The sequence below is a fragment of the Ictalurus punctatus genome, chromosome 16 (genome assembly GCF_001660625.3).
Source record: "Ictalurus punctatus breed USDA103 chromosome 16, Coco_2.0, whole genome shotgun sequence".
NCBI classification, from domain to species: Eukaryota; Metazoa; Chordata; class Actinopteri; order Siluriformes; family Ictaluridae; genus Ictalurus; species Ictalurus punctatus.
In genome coordinates this window covers 15,625,437-15,650,941 of record NC_030431.2, presented here as the reverse complement: position 1 = coordinate 15,650,941, position 25,505 = coordinate 15,625,437, and the positions used below count along the sequence as shown (strand labels likewise).

Sequence of the window (25,505 nt, the reverse complement as noted above, 5' to 3'; positions counted from 1 at the left end):
TGGTAAACAAGGCCCAATAAGTGTGCTTGTTTGAAGGATCACTTCAATCATTTCCATATGAGGTTCCAAAATCCAATTTATAAAAAAACCTCCCTTAATTTTCGGCATGTTTCTCAGGCCAGACCCAGTGAAATGGACAAAAGATGGAGGCAAACTGCCAGACTTGGACCGCTTGATTGTGGATGGCAGAGATCTCACTTTCATATCCTTAAATAAAACGGACAACGGCACCTACCGCTGTGAAGCCAGCAATCATCTGGGCACCAACCATGCTGAATATGTGCTCTTTGTGTACGGTGAGTGCAAAAAACGAGTGTGATCATGTTAGAAAGGGACCTGTGTGATGTACTGAAATAGGTGTTTTCACCCCTGCAGGTGCCTGATGCTTTTCCAGCTATTTTAAAAGTTTTCCCATACCACACTGTGTCTGTAAAAACCCATTCCATACATCAGAATATCTTTAGGATCCTTTGAAATTGATTGCATAGTGACCTTCATGTTTTTCACAGACCTGTTTCTAAAGCTAGCACAAAGTTTACAGGTTATTACTGTGGAAAACCCATTAGAACTTTGAAATATTGACAAAAGGTTCATGTAGTTTGCATTATCATAGCTCAGTGGGCAGAGAATAACCATAACTTGCACATACTGAGCATTTAATATCTTGCATTTGCTATGTATATGGTGCCTTCCACTAATATTGGCACTCTTGGTAAATATGAGCACAGAAGGCTGTGAAAATTTGTCTTTATTCTTAACCTTTTGATCTTTTGTCCAAAAAATTCACACAAATACTCTTCTCCTGTATGCAACAAATATCGGCACCCTTTAAATCAATACTTTCTGCTACCTCACTTTGCCAAGATAACAGTTCTGAGTCTTCTCCTATAATGCCTGATGAAGTTAGAAAATACATGGCAAGGGATCTGTGTCCATTCTCCATACAGAATCTCTCCAGATTTCGAGGTTCAGGCTGGAGGACTTTCCTCTTCAGTTCCACCTCTGGTGTTTATTGCCAAAAATTTTGGTTTCATCTGACTATAGAACCCGATCCCATTTGAAGTTCCAGTAGTGAAGGTCAAACTGTAGTCCAGTAGGGCAAACTGAGGATGCTTGAGATTAATTTTGGATAAGAGTAGAGACTTTTTTCTTGAAACCCTTCCAAACAACTTGTGGTGATGTAGGTGACTTCAGATTGTAGTTTTGGAGGCTTTCTGACCCCAAGAGGCAACTAACTTCTGCAATTCTCCAGCTGTGATCCTTGGACATTTTTTGGCCACCTGAACCATCCTTTTCATGGTGAGTTGAGACAATATAGACACACGTCCTCTTCCAGGTTGATTCATAACATTTCCAGTTGACTGGAACTTCTTAATTATTTCCCTGATGCTGCTATTGGGCATTTTCAATGCTTGTGCTATTTTCTTATAGCCAATTCCCATTTTGTGAAGCTCAAACTCCTTTTGCTGCACATCACAGCTAAGACTCGTGAAAAACACAAGTCATTTTGGTTTGACATTCCAGATTACATTCTCTCTGTACTGTTCATCAACCATTAGAAAATTGCTGTTACTATATATATATATATATATATATATATATATATATATATATATATATATATATATATATATATATATATATATATATATATATTGTTCTATATGAAAAACAAACAATAACAATATAGCCAAGTCTTACCTGTCATTTAATTTGAAAAGCAATCAGTTAATCCAAAGGAAAGCTGCGGTGTTACACAGCTGTTAACTGTTACATAAAGTTTTATTTTAACTGTTAATAAAAAGTTATTTACCCTCATACACTGTTAATTACAGTAACTGTGTTGTGTTTGCAGTTGTTTGATATCCATGAGAGCAGTGTAATTTTATGACTTTTTTTTTGGACAAAAGATCAAAAAGTTAACAATAAAGATAGTTTTCACAGCCTTCTTTGCTCATTTTTACCAAGGGTGCCAATATTAGTGGAGGGCACTGTATATGTGTGTAGGTTTTTGGAGAGTCTGCTACTAGGTCATTTGGTATATATTGATATTTGAATATGAAAATTTCAATCTCTTATGTTTGAAGAATTGCATAATTGCTGTGAGTTCTCTGTAAAGAAATAAAGTGAAATGCCACAATACACATCTCCATCCAACCTAGCCTACAGGAACTGCCTCTCACTAACACTTTCTGTTCTCTCACATTTCTCTTCTCTCGTGTTTGTGAGACTTGATTAATGAGCGCAAAGGGTACAGGGTAGAGGTCCCAGCTGGGGACTGCGGAAATGTCAGAGCACTGTAAGGACACAGATAATCAAAGCTCCTAATGATGTTGGCACTACAACACCTGACAACTTCCTGTAAGAATAATAAGCTAACTGGATATCACAGTTTATAAAAAGCACATAGTCAGTACTGAACAGTAGTGTCAACTGACAAAAGTTTTCATCTTTCATCAATGATCAGAACATACACAATCCTAAAATAAATATATATATATATATATATATATATATATATATATATATATATATATATATATATATATATATATATATAGATAGATATATATTACACACAGTGAGGGAAAAAAGTATTTGATCCCCTGCTGATTTTGTACGTTTGCCCACTGACAAAGAAATGATCATTCTACAATTTTAATGGTAGATTTATTTGAGCAGTGAGAGACAGAATAACAAAAAAAAAAATCCAGAAAAACACGTCAAAAAATGTTATAAATTGATTTGCATTTTAATGAGGGAAATATGTATTTGACCCCTCTGCAAAACATGACTTAGTACTTGGTGGCAAAACCCTTGTTGGCAATCACAGAGGTCAGACGTTTCTTGTAGTTGGCCACCAGGTTTTCACACATCTCAGGAGGGATTTTGTCCCACTCCTCTTTGCAGATCTTCTCCAAGTCATTAAGGTTTCGAGGCTGACGTTTAGCAACTCAAACCTTCAGCTCCCTCCACAGATTTTCTATGGGATTAAGGTCTGGAGACTGGCTAGGCCACTCCAGGACCTTAATGAGCTTCTTCTTGAGCCACTCCTTTGTTGTCTTGGCCGTGTGTTTTGGGTCATTGTCATGCTGGAATACCCATCCACGACCCATTTTCAATGCCCTGGCTGAGGGAAGGATTTTCTCACCCAAGATTTGATGGTACATGGCCCCGTCCATCGTCCCTTTGATGCGGTGAAGTTGTCCTGTCCCCTTAGCAGAAAAACACCCCCAAAGCATAATGTTTGCACCTCCATGTTTGACAGTGGGGATGATGTTCTTGGGGTCATAGGCAGCATTCCTACTCCTCCAAACACGGCAAGTTGAGTTGATGCCACAGAGCTCCATTTTGGTCTCATCTGACCACAACACTTTCACCCAGTTGTCCTCTGAATCATTCAGATATTTCAGTCCGTTCACGGTGTAGTGTGTTACCAATTGTTTTCTTGGTGACTATGGTCCCAGCTGCCTTGAGATCATTGACAAGATCCTCCCGTGTAGTTCTGGGCTGATTCCTCACTGTTCTCATGATCATTGCAACTCCACGAGGTAAGATCTTGCATGGAGCCCCAGGCCGAGGGAGATTGACAGTTCTTTTGTGTTTCTTCCATTTGCGAATAATCGCACCAACTGTTGTCACCTTCTCACCAAGCTGCCTGGCAATGGTCTTGTAGCCCATTCCAGACTTGTGTAGGTCTACAATCTTGTCCCTGACATCCTTGGAGATCTCTTTGGTCTTGGCCATGGTGGAGAGTTTGGAATCTGATTGATTGATTGCTTCTGTGGACAGGTGTCTTTTATACAGGTAACAAGCTGAGATTAGGAGCACTCCCTTTAAGAGTGTGCTCCTAATCTCAGCTCATTACCTGTATAAAAGACACCTGGGAGCCAGAAATCTTTCTGATTGAGAGGGGGTCAAATACTTATTTCCCTCATTAAAATGCAAATCAATTTATAACATTTTTGACATGCGTTTTTCTGGATTTTCTTGTTGTTATTCTGTCTCTCACTGTTCAAATAAATCTACCATTAAAATTATAGACTGATCATTTCTTTGTCAGTGGGCAAACGTACAAAATCAGCAGGGGATCAAATACTTTTTTCCCTCACTGTATATGGCACGATATATATATGTACATACTAAAAAAACCTGATAAAGTTTTTTTTTTTTTTAAACTGAACAGTTTACACCAAATTTCAAGCAAAATTAGGGTGTGAAAACCCTCCAAAACTACCATACATGCCTAAACATGCAGTTTATGTTCTTTGCATGTCGAAACACAAAATGTGCTTCTCTCCTTCATACATACGGTATTCATTTGAGGGAGGACGTCAGCCCAAAATAGTGATATAGTATTTTCCATTCAATGTACTAACCTGCAAGCAGCAGTGGTGGAAGTAGCAATTTTGCACAGGATTTTGTCCACTTACAAAAAACAGCTGTAAGTTGTAAGCACCATGCTTGTTCCTTGGAGTACTACAGTGCTGTGAAAAAGTATTTGGCCATCCTGATTTCTTCTGTTTTTGTGTATATCTCATGCTAAATAGTTTTAGATCTTCAAACGATATACAACATAAAACAAAGGCAACCTGAGTAAGCACACTATGCAGTTTTTAATTTATTTTTTTATTGAAACAAAAAAGTTATCCAACACCTATTACCCATGTGAAAAATGAATTGCCCCCTTAAACTTAAAATCTGGTTGTGCCACCTTTAGCAGCAATAACTGCAACTAAACAATGCTGTGGTGGAATTTTGGCCCACTCTTCTTTGCAGAGCTGCTTTAGTTCTGCAAAGAAGTTCAAAAACCCTGAAACCATCCAAAAACCCTCAAAACCCCTCAAAAAGCCACACTGGAGGGTTTTTGAACATGAACTGCCTGCTTAAGGTTCTGCCACAGCATCTAAATTGGTTCAACTCAGGACTTTGTTTAGGTCACTCCAAAACTTTACGTTAGCTTTTTTGAGCCATTCAGAAGTGGACTTACTCCTATGCTTTGGATCATTGTCTTGCTATATAATGCTTCAGTTTACTTACAGACTGAAGACCGGACATACTCCTTTAGGATTTTCTGGTAGAGAGCAGAATTCATGTGTCCCTCAATTATTGCAAGTTGCCCAGGCCCTGAAGCAGCAACGCATCCCCACATCATCACACTTTCACCACCATGCTTGACCATAGGTATGATGTTATTTTTGTGGAATTCTGTGTTTGGTTTACACCAAATGTAACGGAAGTCACCCATGTCTTCCAAACAGTTCCACTTTAGACTTATCAATCCACAGAACATTCTCCGAAAAGGTTTGAGGATCATCAAGGTGTGTTTTGGCAAAATTTAGACAAGGCTTAATGTTCTTCTGGGTTAGCAGTGGTTTTCACCTCACCACTCTTCCATGGATGCCATTTTTGCCCAGTGTCTATCCGATAGTGAAGTCATGAACAGTGACCTTTATTGAAGCAAGAGAGGCCTGTAGGTCCTTTGATGTCATTTTGTTGGCTCTTTTGTGACTTGCTGAATGAGTAGTTGCTGTGGTCTTGGAGGAATTTTGGAAGGTCGGACACTTCTGGGAAGGTTCACTGCTGTGCCAAGTTTTTCCATTTGGAGATAATGGGACTCACTGTGGTCCTTTGGAGTCCCAGAGCCTTTGAAATAGATTTGTAACCCTTCCCAGACTGATGCATTTCAATCACCTTCCAACTTTGTATAGTGGCATAGTGTGTTACTGGGTTAGACCTTTTAAACAGCTTCATGCTGTTGAAAGAGTTCTATTTAAGTGTTGATTTACTGAATAGGGTTTGTAGTAATCAAGCCTGGTTCAGTCTAGTCCAGCAGAACCCCATTTTGAATGCAGTTTCATAGATTTGGATAATTAGTAACGAAGGGGGGAAATAAATTTTTACACATGCCCAGTTGGTACTGGATAACTTTTTGGCTTCATTATATTGTCATTTAAAAACTGTATTTTGTGTTTACTCAAGTTGCCTTTGTTTTATCTCAGATTTTGTCTCAGGTGTCCCCAGAATGTGCCTGTGAATTTTCAGCTCAAAATACCCCACAGATTATTTATTATACCATGCTGAAAATGCCCCTTTTTCGGTGGAAGCAAAAACACCCTGTTTTCTTGTCTGTCTCTTTAAATGCAAATGAACTGTTGCTCCCCGCCCCCTTTCCAGAAGAGAACAACCTCTGTTTAGTATACTGTGTTAGCCGGGTAATCTGCTAACTTGCTCATTCCCAAAGCAGCCTGGTGTAAAATGATTCACACAAAAAGTACACAGTTTTCAAAAAGACAACCACTGTATTGTATGTAATAAATTTTTAGCAAATCCTTCTTTGTATTGACCCTCGTTCACAAAGCAGTCTGGTGTAAAATGATTTAATTTTGTTTTGGGGGCACATTTCCTTCAAATATAAAACTACTCCATTGTGTCTTCAATGGCTCTGATGCCGGGAGTATATTTAGACTCATGTTTATTCTTACAGCCAACAGCAGAACATTACAACGCTTACGAAACTGAGACAACGCTTTCTTCTTATCACCATAGCTTATCACTGCAGCTGCTCCAGCGCGGAAAACATGGCAGACTATGTGCAGCTCACTCAGGGGAGGATATATGCTAATAGAGCAGAGTCCCTGGGTGGGGCTTGTTCCAACGTGATGTCACCTTAGGGCGAAAATTAAAACAGCTCTTTTTGAGACACTGTTTATGATTTATTGGGAATATAAAAAAATGAGTGGGTGGATTTTTACCATTGTAAGGTGGTTGTGTACACACTCTTCCGACACAGATTTATGTTCAAACACCATTTAAAAGTGAATTTTGCATAATAGGTCCCCTTTAATTTCATTTTCATAGCACGGATGCAAGACATTTTTCCTTTTTAACCTTTTAACTATATTTACACATAATTTTTATAGTAAGTCTTAGAAATATTTTTGTATTAATGCCAAAATGTTTAATAATGCAAGACTATTTTATGACATTTGTGTAAGATCTATTCTGGTCAGCTACGTGTTTTAATACCAATTGAAGCTTTTGTGTAGATCTGGCAAACCTGGTCATAGCACATACATCACAAACTCGTGTATTCAATTCATCATATTTAAGACATTTAACAAAATAAAGATTCACTTTTATGCCACTCTGAATTTTTCAAATGCTACAAGACCTGCACAAGAAAAGCAGAATACAGTTTATTTATAGACTTATGTATTATGGATTATTCTGTTCATATAAGTCTTTTCATTAGCGTGAAACAAATCAGCCACCATTTACTTGTTCTTTATTTAATAAGAATTTCCTTTAACACACTTATGTCTTCTCTACTGAAGTTACATTTCTTCTAGTCTCAAGCTTTTTAATTATTTACAGCAGCTTTTAAACCACAATCTTCAAACAGAGCACACTTTGTTGGCGGTTCCAGGTGCAGTTTGTGGGATGAATTACAACCTTAGAAAATCAGACTTCAATGTGAGATGTATGATAAGCACATTTTGCAGCCACATCTAGTCACATTTTGTGCTGTGCCCCACTGTATACTATGTACACTTTCACGCAGTACCAGCACATGGGTGAAGGACATTCAGCAATATGTGTGTATTTTCTGCATTATTATAGGCCAGGAAATTCTCTTGCCTCTAATAAGTCACACAAACAAGCAGAAAAATATGCAGTATAACGATGACAACTGTGATGACAAATTTGTCTAAAATGTTCTTTAGCGGGAAAAGGCAGGTGCAAAGCTTCATTTCACCCTCATGTTCTGACATCAGCTCCTGAAAGACATGAGAACTATTTTTCTCCTGTATGAACAGAGTGTGTGTTTGAAAGAGCAGATTCATTAGAGAAAGAGCAGACTGGTGATTCACCTTATCAGCCTCCTACCAACTTTATCAGGAGGCCAAACACATTATTTTATGCATTTCTAAGATCGGTGTGTCATGACAGAAACAGGCTGCCGGGGTAGATTCAGGATTAAGAATATTCTGAATGTGACCTGCCATTTTAAAAGCCAGGGTCACTCAATTTCAGCTGTAGGACATGGCGATATTTAGTTAAAGCTGATTGGCATGAACTTTACTTTGACGTTACTCTTCTTCTTTTTTTTTTTGCTTTTTTTTTTTTTTTAAACAGGAGATAGGAGAATAGCACATACCCTACTGACCTGTTCTTATCACCAGTTCTAAAAGTTTGGACTTTTTACCTGTTTATACAATGGTTAGTTCCAGTACAGTAATTTGAGTGGATAAAGCAGTGATCCAAGAGTGCTGATATTTATTTGTATCCCTCTGCTTGACTGTGTAAAATATCTGGCAAGTTGTGTCTTAAAGGTTATTTACTCAATATTAATTTCTTGTTTATAAAACTGTCGTATAAAAGCAATATCACACTTGCAATCGTGCTACAGTACTCAACAGCACTCTTGCTTGTGCGATTTGCTTAATTATGTGACATTTGTAGATTCATTGAACAAGTTAATACCTTAACCACTGGGATTATCACAGAAGTAATGACTTCTATTACATTACTACTATTACACTACTGCTACCACTACTACTACACTGCTACTTTTATACTGCTACTACACAAATGCATCTACTACTAATACTACACTACTGCTACTACTACCACCTTTACTACTACTTCTACACTGCTACTTTTATACTGCTACTACATCTATTACTAATACTACACTACTACTAATTCTACACTACTGCTAATACACTACTCACTCTAGTACTATTACACTGCTACTACTACTGATACACCACCCTACTATTATTGCTACTACTACTACTACTACTACTACTACTACTATTTGTTATGAAACAGACTTGGAAGCGCAAAGCAAGTGCAGATGACAGTCTTTATTCACACAAAGTCAACGAACATAAAACGCAGTCTTACACTTGAAGCACGATTCGAGGACAAAACAGGAAACTTGAGTCAAGGCATGAAACAAACAGGACACGAACACACGACCGCTTAGCATCAAGGTAGTTAGCATGAACATAACCGTAGACTTGTTTAGTGAAATGCATATATAATACTCAGCCTTCGTTGGCTGGTTAACATAAATAATACTGCACAAAGTGTGCAGCAACACGAGGGTCTTAAGTAACACAAATGTTTAATTTATATAGCGCCTTTCCAAAGCTCAAGGATGCATTACAATACAATGATACATAAACAATGAACAATCATGGACAAACACAATGTGAAAAACAATGAGTAACCAATAATAATAATAATAATAATAATAATAATAAAAATAATGTTTGCATGTGGTTTGGACTGCATCGGCTGTCTATCATATCTTTCTGAAATATTTGCTGTATTTGCACGGTGCACTGTTCAGTTTTTCACAGTCCTGTGGTTTGACATGTTAAATAACGTATTAAACTTATAAGACTTAACGAATGTTACTCCTTATGTATTCAAGATGAAACATTTCTGTTGTATATGTTCCACTGCTATGTTGATGTTTTGTTTTTGTTTTGTTTTTTGTTTTGTTTTTTTGTGTTTATGTCTGCGTCCATCCCTGTGCATTTGTTTGCGTGATGTGTTCCATTGACCAGATGCCCCCACTACACCCTCTCCATCCACAACTCCTCCCCCTGTAGCCTTCCTCCCAGACTCCACAGATCCATTAGACTTCAAGCAGTCCAACTCTGCAGTCACCGGTCAGAGAGGTACAGTAACCCCACTGCCCTTCCACCACTTCCTCTTTCTCACACACACCCCTGTCTCCACCAGTCCTATGTTGTCTTCTGTTTTAGGATCGGCAGTCTATTACCTATCTTTTCTTACATGTTTGTGCTCACCAGTGTTTTGTCCTGCTTCCATCTTGGTGTTCTTTGCCTCTGTTTTTCCTGTTCTGTGCAACTCTGTGTTGACATTTTGCTCTGTTAGACAACAGGTTTGGAATACATGTGTGTATCACACGTACTACTCATTCTGCATCACATAATATTTACATCTACAGTATGGGACTGGAAATGGAATGATGGTATGTTGATAAAACCACAACAGTAGTAAAGGTAAAGTGCAGAGATGCACAATATTTCAAATTAAAAGAGTAAATCCAAAGAGCAAATAATAGGTAAGGCAAGGGCGTAACCATGGTATGGACATTGGAGGGTCCAAGCGCCCCCTCCCCCAACATCCAAAGTTTGATACTGAAAATTCACATATTTGGAACATAGTTTTAGGACTACAGTTACCGTTTGAATTCACGCGATTTCTGAGTGATAGAGGCTCCCACAGCATGGGAAAATTGTGGGGTGATGTGGACATCCCGTGGGCAGATGTATTCTCTGCTCCATAACCTACCATGAAACCTATCTAACAGGTAGAGGCGAGTTAAGATGTGTGCAGGCAAACCACACACGCTAACATTTAAACACACAATCACGACTTTTAAACAAACTCAGAAAGGATGGCTACCTATGAAACTAAATTCAACACTATATATGTTGTAAATACAATTTCCCCATGGATGCTTCCAAACAATGCTGTGCTGCCTGCATTGTGACCAGGTACCATTATTTTCCCAGAAGAGCAATGACTGACTTAGATGATCATTTTAATTTGATAAACCGAATATTCTGTTTGTGTAAGTGGTGTCATTTATTATGTTAATGTCATCATGCTGTTTAGCTTGCTATGTAATAAGTGTACAAAGTGTACAGCAATATATAGCGGTAACCTGAAACATTAGCTATGTAAAGGGTACTGGAGTTTTCTTTTCTTAATTCTAAAGACAAACTGCCATAACTAGTTCTGAATGGATAACTACAATATGGCCACAACTCAGACATTAGTTCCATATCTCTCGTTGCCAAGCTAGCACATCTCAGCATTATGCTGATCCTTATATTTGTAAAATCACTTAGTTGTCCTTAGGCCTAATGTAGTGTAAAGGAACAAAATGCTGTGCAACTTTCCTCACTTTCACTCGCATTTATAACAGTTTGTCACAACGTGAGGGTTCACAATGAATTCGGTGGGAGGATATGCAAGTGAATGTAACGTTAATGGTCAAAAACTGGAACTGACATTAGCCTAGCCTACTTCGCTGGTATGCAAATATCAAAAGTTAATTGACATTCTTAAGAAGAAACCAAGCCATGGTATGATGCCTTCTATACTAAGCTAAGGTTACCTACTATTTAGGTATCTAGTTACTTACTGTCTGAATAAAAGCTCGTATGTTCTGCTGCACTTTTCTACCCTTGGCTGCTGTCTCCATTTCTTACAGACTGTGCTGCTAAAATATATCAATGAACTTGCGTTGAGTATGGGCGCAACCAAGTGTACAACTGGAGGGGGGGCACACACCTATTTTCCTTAACAAACGGAAATATATTGAAAAGGAATAGACATAAATAAACAGAATAGATGAAGAAGAGACAGATCCGTCGGCAGGCTTCATTAAAGGGGGACATATAGAAAATATTTTGTACTGTATACTGGGGGGACAGATTGGTTTTTCATCAACATTGGGGGGACACGACCCCCCAAAGAATGCATGGTTACGCCCATGAGGTAAGGTAAAGATCAGTGTACATAATGGCAATTAAAGTAAACATGGTTCACGACTTACACAAATGCTGGCTTTGGCAAGACTTCGCAATGCTGTATTGCAATTACTAGGGATGCAAGGCTTTATATACTCTAAAAACAGGAAGTAACCTGGAAATGGTAAGCTAGAACTCATACGTTGGAGGTGTTGAACTGTGCTGGCAGGGAGGTGTAACATTACAGGCTGGGGTGGCACATACTCTCACCCCAATCAGAACGTTCTCTCTCACAACCCTCACCTCCTTTGATATATAGCGATACGTAACAGAACTTGTATCAATTTGCGAAAAACAAATCCCAATTGTCTTCTGCTATATATAGATTTCTGTGATTTATAACAGACATTACATGTTCTCCCTTTGGCCTCTGCCTGAGGTTATTTGAAAGTCTTCCTATGCAGCAGGTAGAATGGCATCCAGCTAACCCTGAAACTCTTTAGATTTGGCAGCTGGTTTGCATCAGACTCTGGGTACACACTGATAGAAATTACTTTCATTTAGCACTAAATTAAATCTCTCACTCTGCTGTTGTCATGTAAAGCAGAAGTTCTTTGTACTTAAAGAAAATTGTTCTCAGGCATGTTATGCCATTTTAGCTATTTCTTTCAGTCTACCAGTCTCTAGCCTGCATAGCCAAGCAACCCTTTATAGCTGCTGTACCATGAAAGGTCTGGAGTGTTAACTGCACTTATTTCCCTCGGTGCATTAGCCGCCCATCTCAGCGTCTGCGATCAATGGTGGGATTTCAGCAGCGGGCAGTCAGGCTTAATGAGCATAATAACTCTTCCGCACAGAAGCGCCGGGCCCAAACGATGTCATCAGAGCAGCTCTCATCCGCGTTAAATCTGCCAAATGCATTTTTATGGCTTGCAAATTAGCCGTGACCTTATGAAGCTGAAAGGTTGAATAAAGTTCTTGGGTTTCAGGGATTTTTTAAAATATTTACAGCTCACTTTTCATAATCAGCGCGTGTCCGCCCTATCTCACACCCCCACAGCGTTATCATCCCAGTGAGGCACTTCCACAGACATAGTGATTGGTCATGCCTTTTGTCTCAGGGTGGGCAGAAGAGAGTGCAAATCCATCTCATTCAGGGAGGGCAGGCTTCGGGTTCATTAGCCAGGACATAATAGGACAGAAAATATGGGAGGAAAACAAAACACAACCCAAATGCTGTGTAATTGCAGCAAAAATTTATTTCAAGTTGTCACATTTGGTGCTAGTTTTTTGCCTTACATTGTTTGTTTACTGGATGACATGTAGTTGCAAAGGAAGAACTTATGAAACTGCAGTACAAGTATGTTTTAGGTGTTTGCACTCTATGTGCAAGAGCAAAATGATAGCTCTATACTAATAGGGTGCTTTAATAACAGGATTTATATCCTTTGTTAACCTCGTCACCCCACCATTCTGCTGGCAAATAAAATCCCAGTTGTCTTTAAATCATTGCTGGTTCAAATTTTAGAGTGAAAAGGATGCAATTTTTTCTCTGTGAAACTGAAGACTTTGGGCTAACTAGAGAGCCTCAGTGTGTCATCAAACTGCTGCGTAAATTTTTATTTAGTTTGTCATGCTTCCTGGTGAATTGGTTGTTCTTACAGTATGCTTTGTATATACACTATACTGTATAAGTACATACAACACTAGATAGTTTAAATGGCTCTCTTTTAAGGGAAAATCACATAAAAATATGGCTAAAGTTGTTTTGTTTTGTTTTTTACATTCATATTGTCCTATTTGCTTTTAACAAATGACTTAAAGTGGATTATTTATGACTTATTTTGGACTTTTGCCAGTCGTAGCTAAAAATACACAGAATAGTATGAAGTGGAAACTGACTCTGATTTCTGTCTAACCCAGACTGTAAATTGTAAACATGTAACATGTGAAAATGTGAAATGCCTCAGAATTTTGTTCACTGGGGCTAATTTATTTAAACACGCTTGGCCAACACATCAAAAATGTCATCAGTAGTGATTGATAAGGCACATCTGAAATACAGTAGCAGGTGTGATAAACATGAACTAGGTAGATTACTTTCCCAGTGACTGATTTTTGAAAATGACTTTAGAGAAACTATAAGTAAATACACTAAGCAAACATTGTCCATTCAAAGTAAAAAAAATTACATGATGGGAATACAGAACCTGGAACTACAGCTACTACTACTACTATGCACAATAGTATTATGAGATCCCATGTTATTAGTCAACCCTAAAGTATTGTTTAGCCCTCCCACTCAATATGGTGACCAGCCATCACTGTTTACAGTATGTGTGTATATATATACAGTACTGTGAAAAGTTTTAGGCACCTATTTTTTTACTACAAACTTTGTTATAGATTTTTTATTTTATGACTTCTACATTATCGAACATTATAGAAACATTTTAGATTCCCAAACATTAGTTTTCTAGCACAAAATTAAATATTACAGAAAAATATTTGTATGTTATTAAAGAAAGCAATATAATATGTAAGAGACACGTTTCAGATAAAAAACATAATCAAGGCTGCTGGGTTTTGCTGCAAAAATAAGAAGTGAGAGCGACAATCAAAGTCTCCAGAAGAACTGTGGCTGGTTCTGCAAGACGCTCAATAAAACTTACTGCTTATTTCCTTATAAAACTGCACTAATTGTACCAGAGACTAATATTTTTATTTATTTATTAATTTATTTATTTATCACACCAAATATTGACTTTGTTCCATTTACTACTGTTTACTGCTCTTTAATGTTTTTTGTTAGTTTTTTCTTTATTTAGAAACATATATATATATATATATATATATATATATATATATATATATATATATATATATATATATATATATATATATACACAGTATATACACACACATGGTGGGTTTACATCTTTGTGATTTATTTAGCAATTTTTTGGGATCTTTCAACTCTGGGAGGTTGCATCACAGCCAATCAGAGTGCCTAATTAAATCACTTGCTTTCAGCAACTAATTTATCCTTGTTAGAATTCCGGTGGATCCAGAGCATATCCTGGGAAAACTGGACATGAGGCAGGAATTCACCATTGATGGTTGCATTGCAAGATACCATACACACACATTCACCCCTTGGGACAATTTATCATAGTCAGTCCAACTACTAGCGTGCTTTGGGAGATGGGAGGAAACCAGAAGAAACCCACACAGACAAAAGGAGATCATATACACAGAAACTCTGCACAGACAATAACCCGAGCTTTGGATCAAGGAGACCTGTGGACAAAACTGCTGTGCCACCATGCTGTCTGTGTCTTACTAAGAAATGAAAAAATTACAGCCCCATCAATCAAAGTGACCTGAGAGTGACAAGAGGAATTTTGTTGGTTTTGTGCTGATGCAGTTTTGAGGCGTTAACATTGGACTCGAGTGATTAAATCAAACAGTTTCCACATGGTCAGTGTTCCATCTACAATCTGAAACATATGTATCTTCATACACAGAGAAGATATTCAATGAGCACACAGCATGCATGCTCAACAGGAGTGTAATGGGCTGACAGCAGCAGGTTGGACGCGCCCTTGTTCATGGGTTCTGCTCCCAGTGAGACGCAAACAAATGAGGAATCCACTGAGCACCATTTGCAAGTTCAAGCATTTTGTTCCTCAGTGGCTGGCAGAATGGCTCACCTTGGAGAGCTTTGCTCATCCAATTAGGACTCTACATGATGCCTTGTCCTCCTTTTCTCTACTATCTCTAGAGCTGAGTACTATACATATGCATGCGAGTACACAGGGGTCCTTTACAGCGGTCCTGTGCTGACTGGTCAGTGGGAAGACCAGCTCTTTGCATGCTGTCTGTAGCTTTAACTCAAGCAGCTTTGACTTCACTGGATTTGGCTGAGTTTTCAGAGAGAACAGACTTCCTAAAGAAAATAAGAGAGGTCAAGCAACTGAGAGTACACCTTTGAAAATTTAATGCTTTTATCCTTAGAGAGGAATTAGGGATTTTTAGCTGCGTATTGATTAAGATCAGTTTTCCGCTGTTCCTGACAGAAGGGTAGAATAAAGTGGCACAGTGGGGGAAATGGCTTCTCTGAGTTTCCACAAGAGGCCAATGCTAAAAAACCAGCTTTGTTTAAAAGAGGTATGGCAAAGTCTGCCAAGTCTCTCCAGGGAAGATTATTATGGAGACAGCTATACTGAATGCTCTCCCTGCCCACTGTTCCAAATGCAGTGAAGCACAAGGGGAATTAAAATGTAATGCAAAGGTCTTGCTAAATCCTGCCATATAGTTAATGATTGACCTACCATATTAAGTCACATACAGTAGTTCTAAGAATTATAGCCACAATTTAAAATAGGCAAGGGATGAAAAAGAGAAATCATTCAAACTGAATAGAAATTAGGACTAATAGTCCTTCCATCCATTATGTTTTTATAGCAAGAGTCCTTTAAGTAATTCTCTGGAATTAACCCTACATTTTCAACCTTCATTTTGTCAATGCCTTGATTGGAATTTGACAATGTAATTTTATTTAAAAGTGATGATATTATCTTTCTTTGGACCCTTACTTTCTTATCATTCTAATAACAGCATCTTAAAGATTTTAAACAGCTTTAACAAATAGAGATAGGTGATATAGAGTCTGAGGCTTTTTTTTCAGACAGTAGATTCACTCAGCCTATCACTAAGACCATGTTTAACCCAAATTAACCTGTAATTCATTATGAAAACATAATTAAACCACCCAGGGGGCCAGCATGGTCCCTGGTGTATGCATTCATTTATTCAATATCAATATTTGATATTTTCTGACATGTAAATCACTCTGATGACTAGCACTAGTTTATTTTTCTCTATGTTCTTGCATGTCTGTCTTTCTTTTTATTTGTGGGGAATGGATGAAGAGTGTATGATCTCAGATTCTTCAGATGTTAAATCCCTCTGATGACTCATGTGTGAGTGTGCTGGAATACAAATAACATCCCCTAGGCCTCCTGCTATCCCAGGCTTACCTCTTCACATAAAAACACACTGCCAAACGTCCTGCAAAAAATGGCCTATAATGAATTTATTAAGTGGGCACGTCTATTAATTTCTTCAGTCTGCTCTCGCTTCTTCTGAAATGTCATAATCTACTTTTGTTTATTTATTTATTTGTTTGTTTGATTGTTTGTTTGTTTAGGATGTGTTGGCTCAAGTGCTATTTTACAAGCTGCCAAATAATGAGGGTGGAAACCATATAATTAAATGAAACCAAATTTGTGATCATTACAAATGGGACTATTCATGCAGCAATATATAACTATTAAGTATCCTATTAGTTGTCAATTCATATACAGTATCATTACATTTGTCTTTTTTATTTTTCACTTTAAAATTGTCTCTTGCTTTTATGTTACATCAAACACTGTTTGCTTTTTCAGTTTGCATTTTCTATCCCGAATGTTTATGGGGGGGTTGGGAAGGGGGAGGGGGTTAAAGGCAAGTGCTTTGTGTTTAAAGCAGTGGTCTAGATACTATTTGGAAAAACCCTATCACGTACACTTCTACTCAAGAAGAATCTGGCAACTTCAGAGGCATGAACTCACACAGGTGATCTGCATAATCTGAATGGAGAACCCAAAAAATGAAGCACATGGTAGCATGCTTAATATCTGAACACATGCAAAATTCCTTGCATTAAATATTGACATAACTTTTAAACTTAAATTGCCAACGTAAGGCATTACTTCGCAAAATACTGCATTAACAACTCTAAAACAAATTATAAGAGTACAGCATTAGATACAGCGGGTTTGACTGTAGTCAGAGGACTTTGACTCATACTGTTGGATTTATGGCCTCACAGAGAAAAGCTTAAAGTTCAGTGTTAAATCAAATAATAATTCAATCCAGATGAGCTCATGAACTAATAAGTTGGTCTTTCCATTCCAGTGCTTTTGTCAGTTAGTTAATTTGTTTAGTCTATGTTGCCATTGTATAGCATTCAGATGGAAGAACCAAACCAAAACAATCCTGCTTACCTATTTATTAGATTGTGTGCACATATTTCATATAGGCAACAGCAGATATTTCACTTTGACTTTTGCATTGACTTTTAAACAGAGATAAGGTGATGTTTTGACTACATGCAGCCAACCGTGTTCCTCTATACCCTTATATCATGCAACACATCACTGGTCACCTGAGAGTTTATAGACGTGCATGTGTTCATCAGAGGGAGAATTGCGGTGTCCCTTTCTGCATGCTAATAAGAGTTTTATTGTGCTAAGTAGGTGAAGCTCTGCGGCTCAGCACTTTCTCATCAGAAACACTCGATTGCTCACCTATGGAAAGAAGATCAGCACAGGGTCACACACACAAACACATTGCTTATTCGTGTGCATACGTTTCTAACTGCAGTATTCATTCGAATACATCGCAGATGCAATGTTAATCTTGGATGACTGCAGGGTAATCCTAGATAGCATAATCCTTGCTCTTCAGGTGCTGAATTACAGTATTTCATAAATATTCATCTTAACCTTGAACTCTCCCACTAGGCAGAGATTAAAAATGGTGGCTCAGGTTCTAGGCACTATGATGTTTTGGTTCACATCAGCATGTTTTAGTTCGCTGCTTGTATCTTCCATCTGGAAAGGAAACTTCCAAGTCCTTTCACTGACCAGGAGTCACTGTCAGACCATCACAGTTTACTTTAAATTCATTCAACTTATAGAATATATAGTCACACAGTCATGGAGACAGAGAGGCCCAGATGGACTAAGGTACCGGTTTTAGACACAGTTATGAATTATTGTGCCTGAAAAACTTTGCATGATATGTACAAAACTGAAGCCTAAGTGCACAGTTTACAGTTGAGATCATGAGTATACATACACCTTAAAGAATCTGCAAAATGTAAAGTAAAAAAATTATTATAATAATGTCTTGTTTTTTATTTAGTACTGCCCTGAATAAGCTATTTTACGGAACAGATGTTTACATATGGTCCACCAGACACCATAATAACTGAATTTACACAAAAGAATCAGTTCAAAAGTTTACATACACTTGAGTCTTAATACTGTGTGTTGTTACCTCCATGACTGTGTTTATGTTTTGTGATAGGTGTTTGTGAGTCCCTTGTTTGTCCTGAGCAGTTACACTGCCCAATGTTCTTCATAAAATTCCTCCAGGTATTGTGCATTCTTTCGCTTTCCAGCATCTTATTTGTCCCCTTTCCAAAAGTGGCTATAAGATTTTGAGATCCATCTTTTCACACTTTGCACACCTGAGAGCCTCATACAAAGCTATTTAAAAATGTGCAAACATTCACTCATTCTCAAGAAGGCAACACGATACATTAAAAGCCAGAGGGGTGTAAACTTTTTAACAGCATGATCAGTGTAATTTGTTAGTATTTTGTCTTCTGGGAAACATGTAAATATCTTATATAGCTTCTGAAGGGCAGTACTACATTTTTTAAAAATGTCTTTAAACAAAATAATAACAATTTGTACCGATCATCCTGTTAAAAAGTTTACATCCCCTTGGCTCTTAATGTAGTGTCTCTTAAAGTACTCTTCTCTCTCTTCTCATTACACAGTCCTTTCAATTTAATAAAATGTAATTTAGCAAAGGTTAGTTTTGTGTAAAATTTCATCTGCCTTCCAAAACCACATGTAATTTTGTGGTATGCATATAACTCAGACCAGAATTGCTAGAGATGCTAGGTCTGTGGTTCTCCCACAGACCATTAGGATCCTGGGACAGGTTGACTTTTTTTTGTCAAGGGGTTAAGATTTTGCTGTTTTACTTATCTTTTGGGCTGAAATTGTCACAGATCTGGCAACTTGGGTTGCAGCACAAAAATCACAAACACTTACTTGTTCTTCATTGAAAAAGAGCTTTAGAGCTTCAGCTTTTGTGATTGAACGTCCATTTTCAGTTTACTCCCAAGCTTTTTTATGTTTGACCATTTCCACCATTTCACAGCAGTTGACATGGAGTACATGTACTTTAATAGGTGGGAATAGGTGCAGTGTGTGTCACGAACTGCATCTTTAGGAAATTTAATGTTAATGTTAGATGCACTGGGAGTTCTGGCCCGGAGAGGGATGGGCTCCAACACGTGACTTTTTACAGCTAGGAAGACTTGACACATGAGTTGACACATGAGCTTGGTAATTACATGTGGAACATTGTATGACTCTGTAAAGTCAGATGGAAAGGCATAGGAGAACATCAAACCGTTGATGAACACATACTCTATTATAGTGGATAATTGGAGAAATTCATACATGGAGTAGGCTTCCTTATCAACAAAACCGTTAAGGGATCTGTGTTTGAATACCGCCCCATTTCTAGCAGACTCATTTCCATCAGGCTGAAAGCATGCCCCTTCAACATTACAATTATCGAAGTCTATGCCTCAATACATGATCATGATGATGAAGAAGTAGAGGAATTCTACACCCAGCTTCAAAATATCATAAACATGGTCAGCAAGGAAGCAGTGAAAAACTGGAAAGATCATTGTAGACCCTCATGCAATGAAGTTACCAATTAAAAGGGGAGACGAGGGCTCTAGTTTGCCAGTTACAACAACCTGGTTCTAGCCAACATCTTAGGAGAACATAGAGCGTCTCGATGGTGGACATGGCATGCACCCGACGGAGCATGTCATCACAATCAGTCATCACAATCAGATTGACTACATATTGGTTCAGAACCATTTCCAATCTGGCATCAACAGAGCAAAAACAATGACGTTTTCAGGTGCTGATGTTGGAAGTGACCACGAGCTCATGATAATGAACTTCCAAGTGAGGCTGAAGAAAATTATTAAGCCAAAGAACATCATATTCAAGTTCAACTTTGAGTAATTGATTGACACCAGCATCTGCAAGTCCTTCTGGGCCACAATTGGAGGAAAATTTGCACCACACCTAATGATGGATGAAGACACTGAAGGGATGACAACCACCTTTAACACTCTTCATGACAGATGCTGCCAAACACATCATTGGCCTCCATCACCCAAAGAACAAACCTTCTTGAGATTCTTGAAATGTGTGACACCCGGAGAGACCTCAAAAACTGCAGGCATACAACTGGGGCAACAGAGTACTGTGAAATCAACAAAAAGGTCAGAATAAGCATGAAGAATGCTTAAAAAAAAAATGAATAAGACAATAATGCACAGAAATAGAGAATAGTTTGAAGAAAAACAACAGCAGAAAAGCATTCCAAATTCCAAAGACCTAACTAAACAAAAGAAGTCAATAGTCAATACCATACTAGACAAAGACGGGAAATGCCTCAGAGAAGTTAGTGACTTTATAGGCAGATGGACTGACTACTGCCAAGCTACAACCATCCGACCAAAAGGAGACCTTGAGATACTTGAGGTATCAGAGTCCTCAAATGATGACGACTTCCCCATTCTCAAAGAAGAGGTTGAGGCAGCAGTAAGATTGCTGAAGCATGGGAAGGCAGCTGAAGTAGACAACAGCTGAACTCATCAAGATTGGAGGGGAACCAGTGATAAATATAATAGAAATATAACAAAAATTTGCAATACGATCTGGCAGACAGGTGAATGGCCAAAAACATGGAACCAATAACTAATTATAACCTTTCCCAAGAAAGGAAATCTTCAACTGTGCCAAAATTACAGAACTATCAGTCTGATCAACCACACTAGTAAAGTGATGCTCAAGATCATCCTGAATAGATTGAAACCTCAAGCAGAAGGAATTATTGCAGAAGCACAGGCTGGTTTCTGTAGTGGAAGAAGTACCACAGAACAAATATTCAACCTCAAGCATTCTGTGTGAAAAGTACTCATAACACCAACATGACCACTATCATGTTTTCATATATTTCAAAAAGGCTTTTGACAGATAGTGGCATGATGCTTTGTGGGCAACATGGGCCAGAAGCTGACCAACATCATCAAACAGCTGTATGCCAAGGCCAGCAGTGCAGTAATTGCCCAGGGCTCTGTGGGAGATTGGTTCCACACAATAGTGGGTGTACGGCAAAGGTGCCTTCTACCGCCCATGCTCTTCAACATCTATTTAGAGAGCATCATGAGCGAGGTCCTGGAGAACTACTGTGGCACAGTCAGTATTGCGGGGCGAAACATCACCAACCTCCGCTATGCAGCTGACATTGACAGTGAAGTTGAGCTTGCCACCTTAGTGAAGAACCTGGATGAAACATCATCTAGGTTTGGCATGGAGATAAGAGCTGAGAAGACAATTTTGATGACAAATAGTGACAAACAGATCTCTACCAAGATTGAAGTCAGAAGACAGGAACCGGAAACTGTGTGTCAGTTCAAGTATTTGGGCTCTATCATCAATGAAGAGGTGTCAAAAACAGAAGTCCTATCAAGAGCAGCACAAACAACAGCAGCTATGTCAAAGTTAAAACCTATATAGAGAGACAAGAATGTTTCTCTAAAAACAAAAATTACACTTTAGAGTGCACTTGTCCTCTCAATCTTCTTATATTCCTATGAGTCCTGGACCCTGACAGCAGAATTACGATGAAGAATCCAGGCACTTGTAGAGATGCTATAGAATTAGATTCTCTTACAAGGACCACATAAGAAATCAAGTAGTGCACAATGTTATCAGGTGCAAAGCAGGCCAGTATGAAGACCTTCTCACCACAGTCAGAATGAAAAATCTGAAATGGTATGGACATGTCATTAGAGCCAACAATCTATCCACAACAGTCCTTCAAGGTAGAGTCCCAGGTGGCAGAAGATGAGGCGGACAGAGAAAGAAGTGAGCTTACAACATCACATAATGGACCATGAAAAGCTTTGCAGAAACACAGGAACTGACACATGATCGAGATAAGTGGAGGCACCTGGCCAGAAGTTCAACAGCACAGCAATCTGACGAACACACCAGATCATGGGACTGATGATGATGACTGGGAGTTCATTTTGTGGCCAGAACATTACCCATTTGCTGTGTCTCCTCATGTATGTAAAACTAGCGCAGACTGTTAAATGCATATGAAGGGGAAATTTGCATATGGTACATCATTGACAAATCATTATTAACACACATTATTTCACAATAATATGCTCAAGAGAAAGAAGAATGCATTGCTGCCTCCAACAAGCTCACCGCAGCTATTCAAGAGATCACTGATTGATTTAACCAGCCAGACACAGATGGACAGACGTAGAGGTGGAGATTCATATATTAAACTAGCACATTTCCTGCTTTAACAGCCAATTCCCCTAAACAGAGCAGGACATAATGAAATGCCCTGTGTTACCCATATCAATCTGCCTGGCTGTAGAAATTACTTTTCATATTGTTATCATCTGCTGGGCTCCACAAAGAGTTTGCCATGTCAATAGACTTGCCCCAGGAAGGCTCTCATCACGCTGGCCTCATTGGCTGCTGATATAAATAGAGCAAGCACTGAAGATATCCAATTATGACAACCCCAGAGCACATGCATGAGGTGCCTGTCCCTATCCTCGTCACTATTGAGATATCACTCTCAAACATGGGGATGTGCGAATGACTTTTATGCAGGCGTAAGTGCCCTTGAGATGGATGTTATATGATATGACAAAGTGTATGCTAAATCAGGACATTTTTTTCTGTAGGATGTACGCACTACAGACACTATTTTACATCACTCAACAGATATTGAGGAGGGAGTCAATAATGCCACAGCCATCCATAGCTGGGAGTTCAAGAGAATTTATTTGTGCTCTCTGTGTGGAAGGGAGGATGTTAGTTTCTACGTGTTATACGTGAACGTCTATGAGAATGCTGAAGAGGCCTGTCAGCAGTTTACTCTGACTATGTTATGTTGCTCTGTGATTTAGCTTGCGCAAAGGCTCGAAAAGATGCAATGGCTTGCTTCACATATCTCAGCGGAAGCACGTGTTAGCCTTCACTCATGGTTGGGATGTGTGTGTGAATTGGCCAATGACCTATTTGGTAGGAAAATGGGGTTTTAAAAAATGAGAGATGCAGACAGAGAGAAAGAGTAATGCAATGTAATGCAGCTACACCTTTGAATTTTATTCTTAATAACTCCCTACTGTGATGATAACTCCCATTTATAACCAGCCTTCATTCCTCAGCCACACTATTGTTCATGGGCTGTTGAGCTGATATTTTACACCTGTTTTATTATGTGCGCTGATAAAGACTCACATTAGCGGATGCTTTTTATGCTGACTGAGAATATTACTAATTACTCTACACTCTCCTTGTGCCCGGAGTCCCCTGGAATAAGCTCCAGGCTCCCCGCGACCCTGTATAGGATAAGTTGTATAGAAAATGCATGGATGTATTGTTGTTGTTGTTGTTAATAATATCATCAGCGTGGTTGTTTTTTCCATTCATGTCCTTTTCAATTTCAGAAATAATACTTTGAGGGATCAAATAATTGTAGCAGGCAACATGTCCATCTAGTAATGATAAATACATGTGATAGAGGTGTTGGAGGTTTGAAAGTCTTTCCTTCTCTCTTTTTTCCTGCAAATGTGTAAATGTGTATAGATGTAAACGGTTACTTCAAGACATAACCTATGTGAAATAAAATGATATTATAATAAATAGGACATGAAAATAATTAAAACAAGCAATCTGTTCTCCTGTATACTTTGATGAACCTTTTAAAAATTGGTCTGTATCCCACCTAGACCATTCCATTAGTTTTTTTGTTCTATATAGAAGATTCCGCTTAGACATGCAGTGTGTTCAGTCTGTCACTTATGCGCAGCAGGTTTTGCTCTGCTTCATAATTATCCATGTTACATGGTTAGATCCTTCTTTATCTGTGTATGTACCAGCCCTATCACAATCAGTTGACCTTGAACTTGTTAAAGATGTTATTATTCTTGTGTTTTCTCTGTGTTCCCTCATTCTCTAAAGCCCCATAACACACAGATGAGTGTTAGAGTGTATTCTTTTCATTCATCATCATTTCAAAACCAAATCCTACTTTCAAATCTTAACACAGACTTGGCCAGTGTAAAGTGAGACCGAGGAGACATAGTGCAGTGACTGTCAGAGGAGTAAATAGTATTTAGTTTATCCTGTGTCTTCAGTGTAGGGATAAGAGTATCTCTTTTTATTCACCCACTGAAATATTCATGCATTTATTTCAGTACTCTCGTTTATAAGCTTAGATCTTTGCTCCTATGGGATTTTAAATAATTCCTTTTTTTCCAGCTAGTTGTGTTTCCATTTCTTCACTCTAAAAATCTCTCTCTCTCTCTCTCTCTCTCTCTCTCTCTCTCTCTCTCTCTCTCTCTCTCTCTCTCTCTCTGTCTGTCTTTCACTCTCCAGATCCTAATGCTTTGGGACAGCATGGTCCAGATCATGCTCTGATTGGTGGAGTAGTGGCCGTTGTTGTCTTTGTCACCTTGTGCTTAATCATCGTACTTGGCCGATATCTGGCACGGCATAAAGGTAAATTTCCCAAAATATGTTTTTACGTTCCACAAATAATTAAAGATTTACAATACAATTCGAATTGAAAAATTTGAAAATATAAAAATAATTCACTATATGGCCAAAAGTTTGCAGACACCTGACTTTAACCTGACATTGTTGCCACAAAGCTGGAAGCACACAATTTGTATTGAATGTCTTTGTATGCAAACCTGTTCCAGCATGACAGTGTCCCTGTGCACAAAACAAGATCCATGAAGATGTCCTGCAGAGGTTGTAGTGGAAGAACTTGAGTGGGCTGCACAGAGCCCTGACTTCAAACCCACTGAACACCTTTGGGATGAATTAGGTGCTGACTGCACTCCAGACCTCCTCACCAGACATCACTGCGCAATCTCACTAATGCACTTGAGGCTGAATGAGCACAAATCCCCACAACCACACTCCAAAATTTAGTGGAAAGCCTTCCCGGTAGAGTGGAGCTTATTATGACAGTAAACGGGGAATAATCTGGAATGGG

General features: G+C 38.5%; 1 protein-coding gene across 5 annotated transcripts in view; it reads left to right on the top strand.

Moving 5' to 3' along the window:
• Positions 1 to 25,505, top strand: part of cadm2a (cell adhesion molecule 2a) — a 435,685-nt gene that overhangs the window by 402,550 nt on the left and 7,630 nt on the right. For 3 of the 5 annotated variants that reach the window (XM_017489959.3, XM_017489957.3, XM_053686620.1), the window contains 3 exons: positions 118 to 296; positions 9,585 to 9,698; positions 24,881 to 25,003. In XM_017489959.3, the coding sequence (XP_017345448.2) occupies positions 118 to 296; positions 9,585 to 9,698; positions 24,881 to 25,003 (416 nt within the window). Of the gene's footprint in view, positions 1 to 117; positions 297 to 375; positions 1,556 to 9,584; positions 9,699 to 24,880; positions 25,004 to 25,505 lie in introns of those variants that run through there. The other 2 variants (XM_017489960.3, XM_053686621.1) reach the window with 2 other exon arrangements.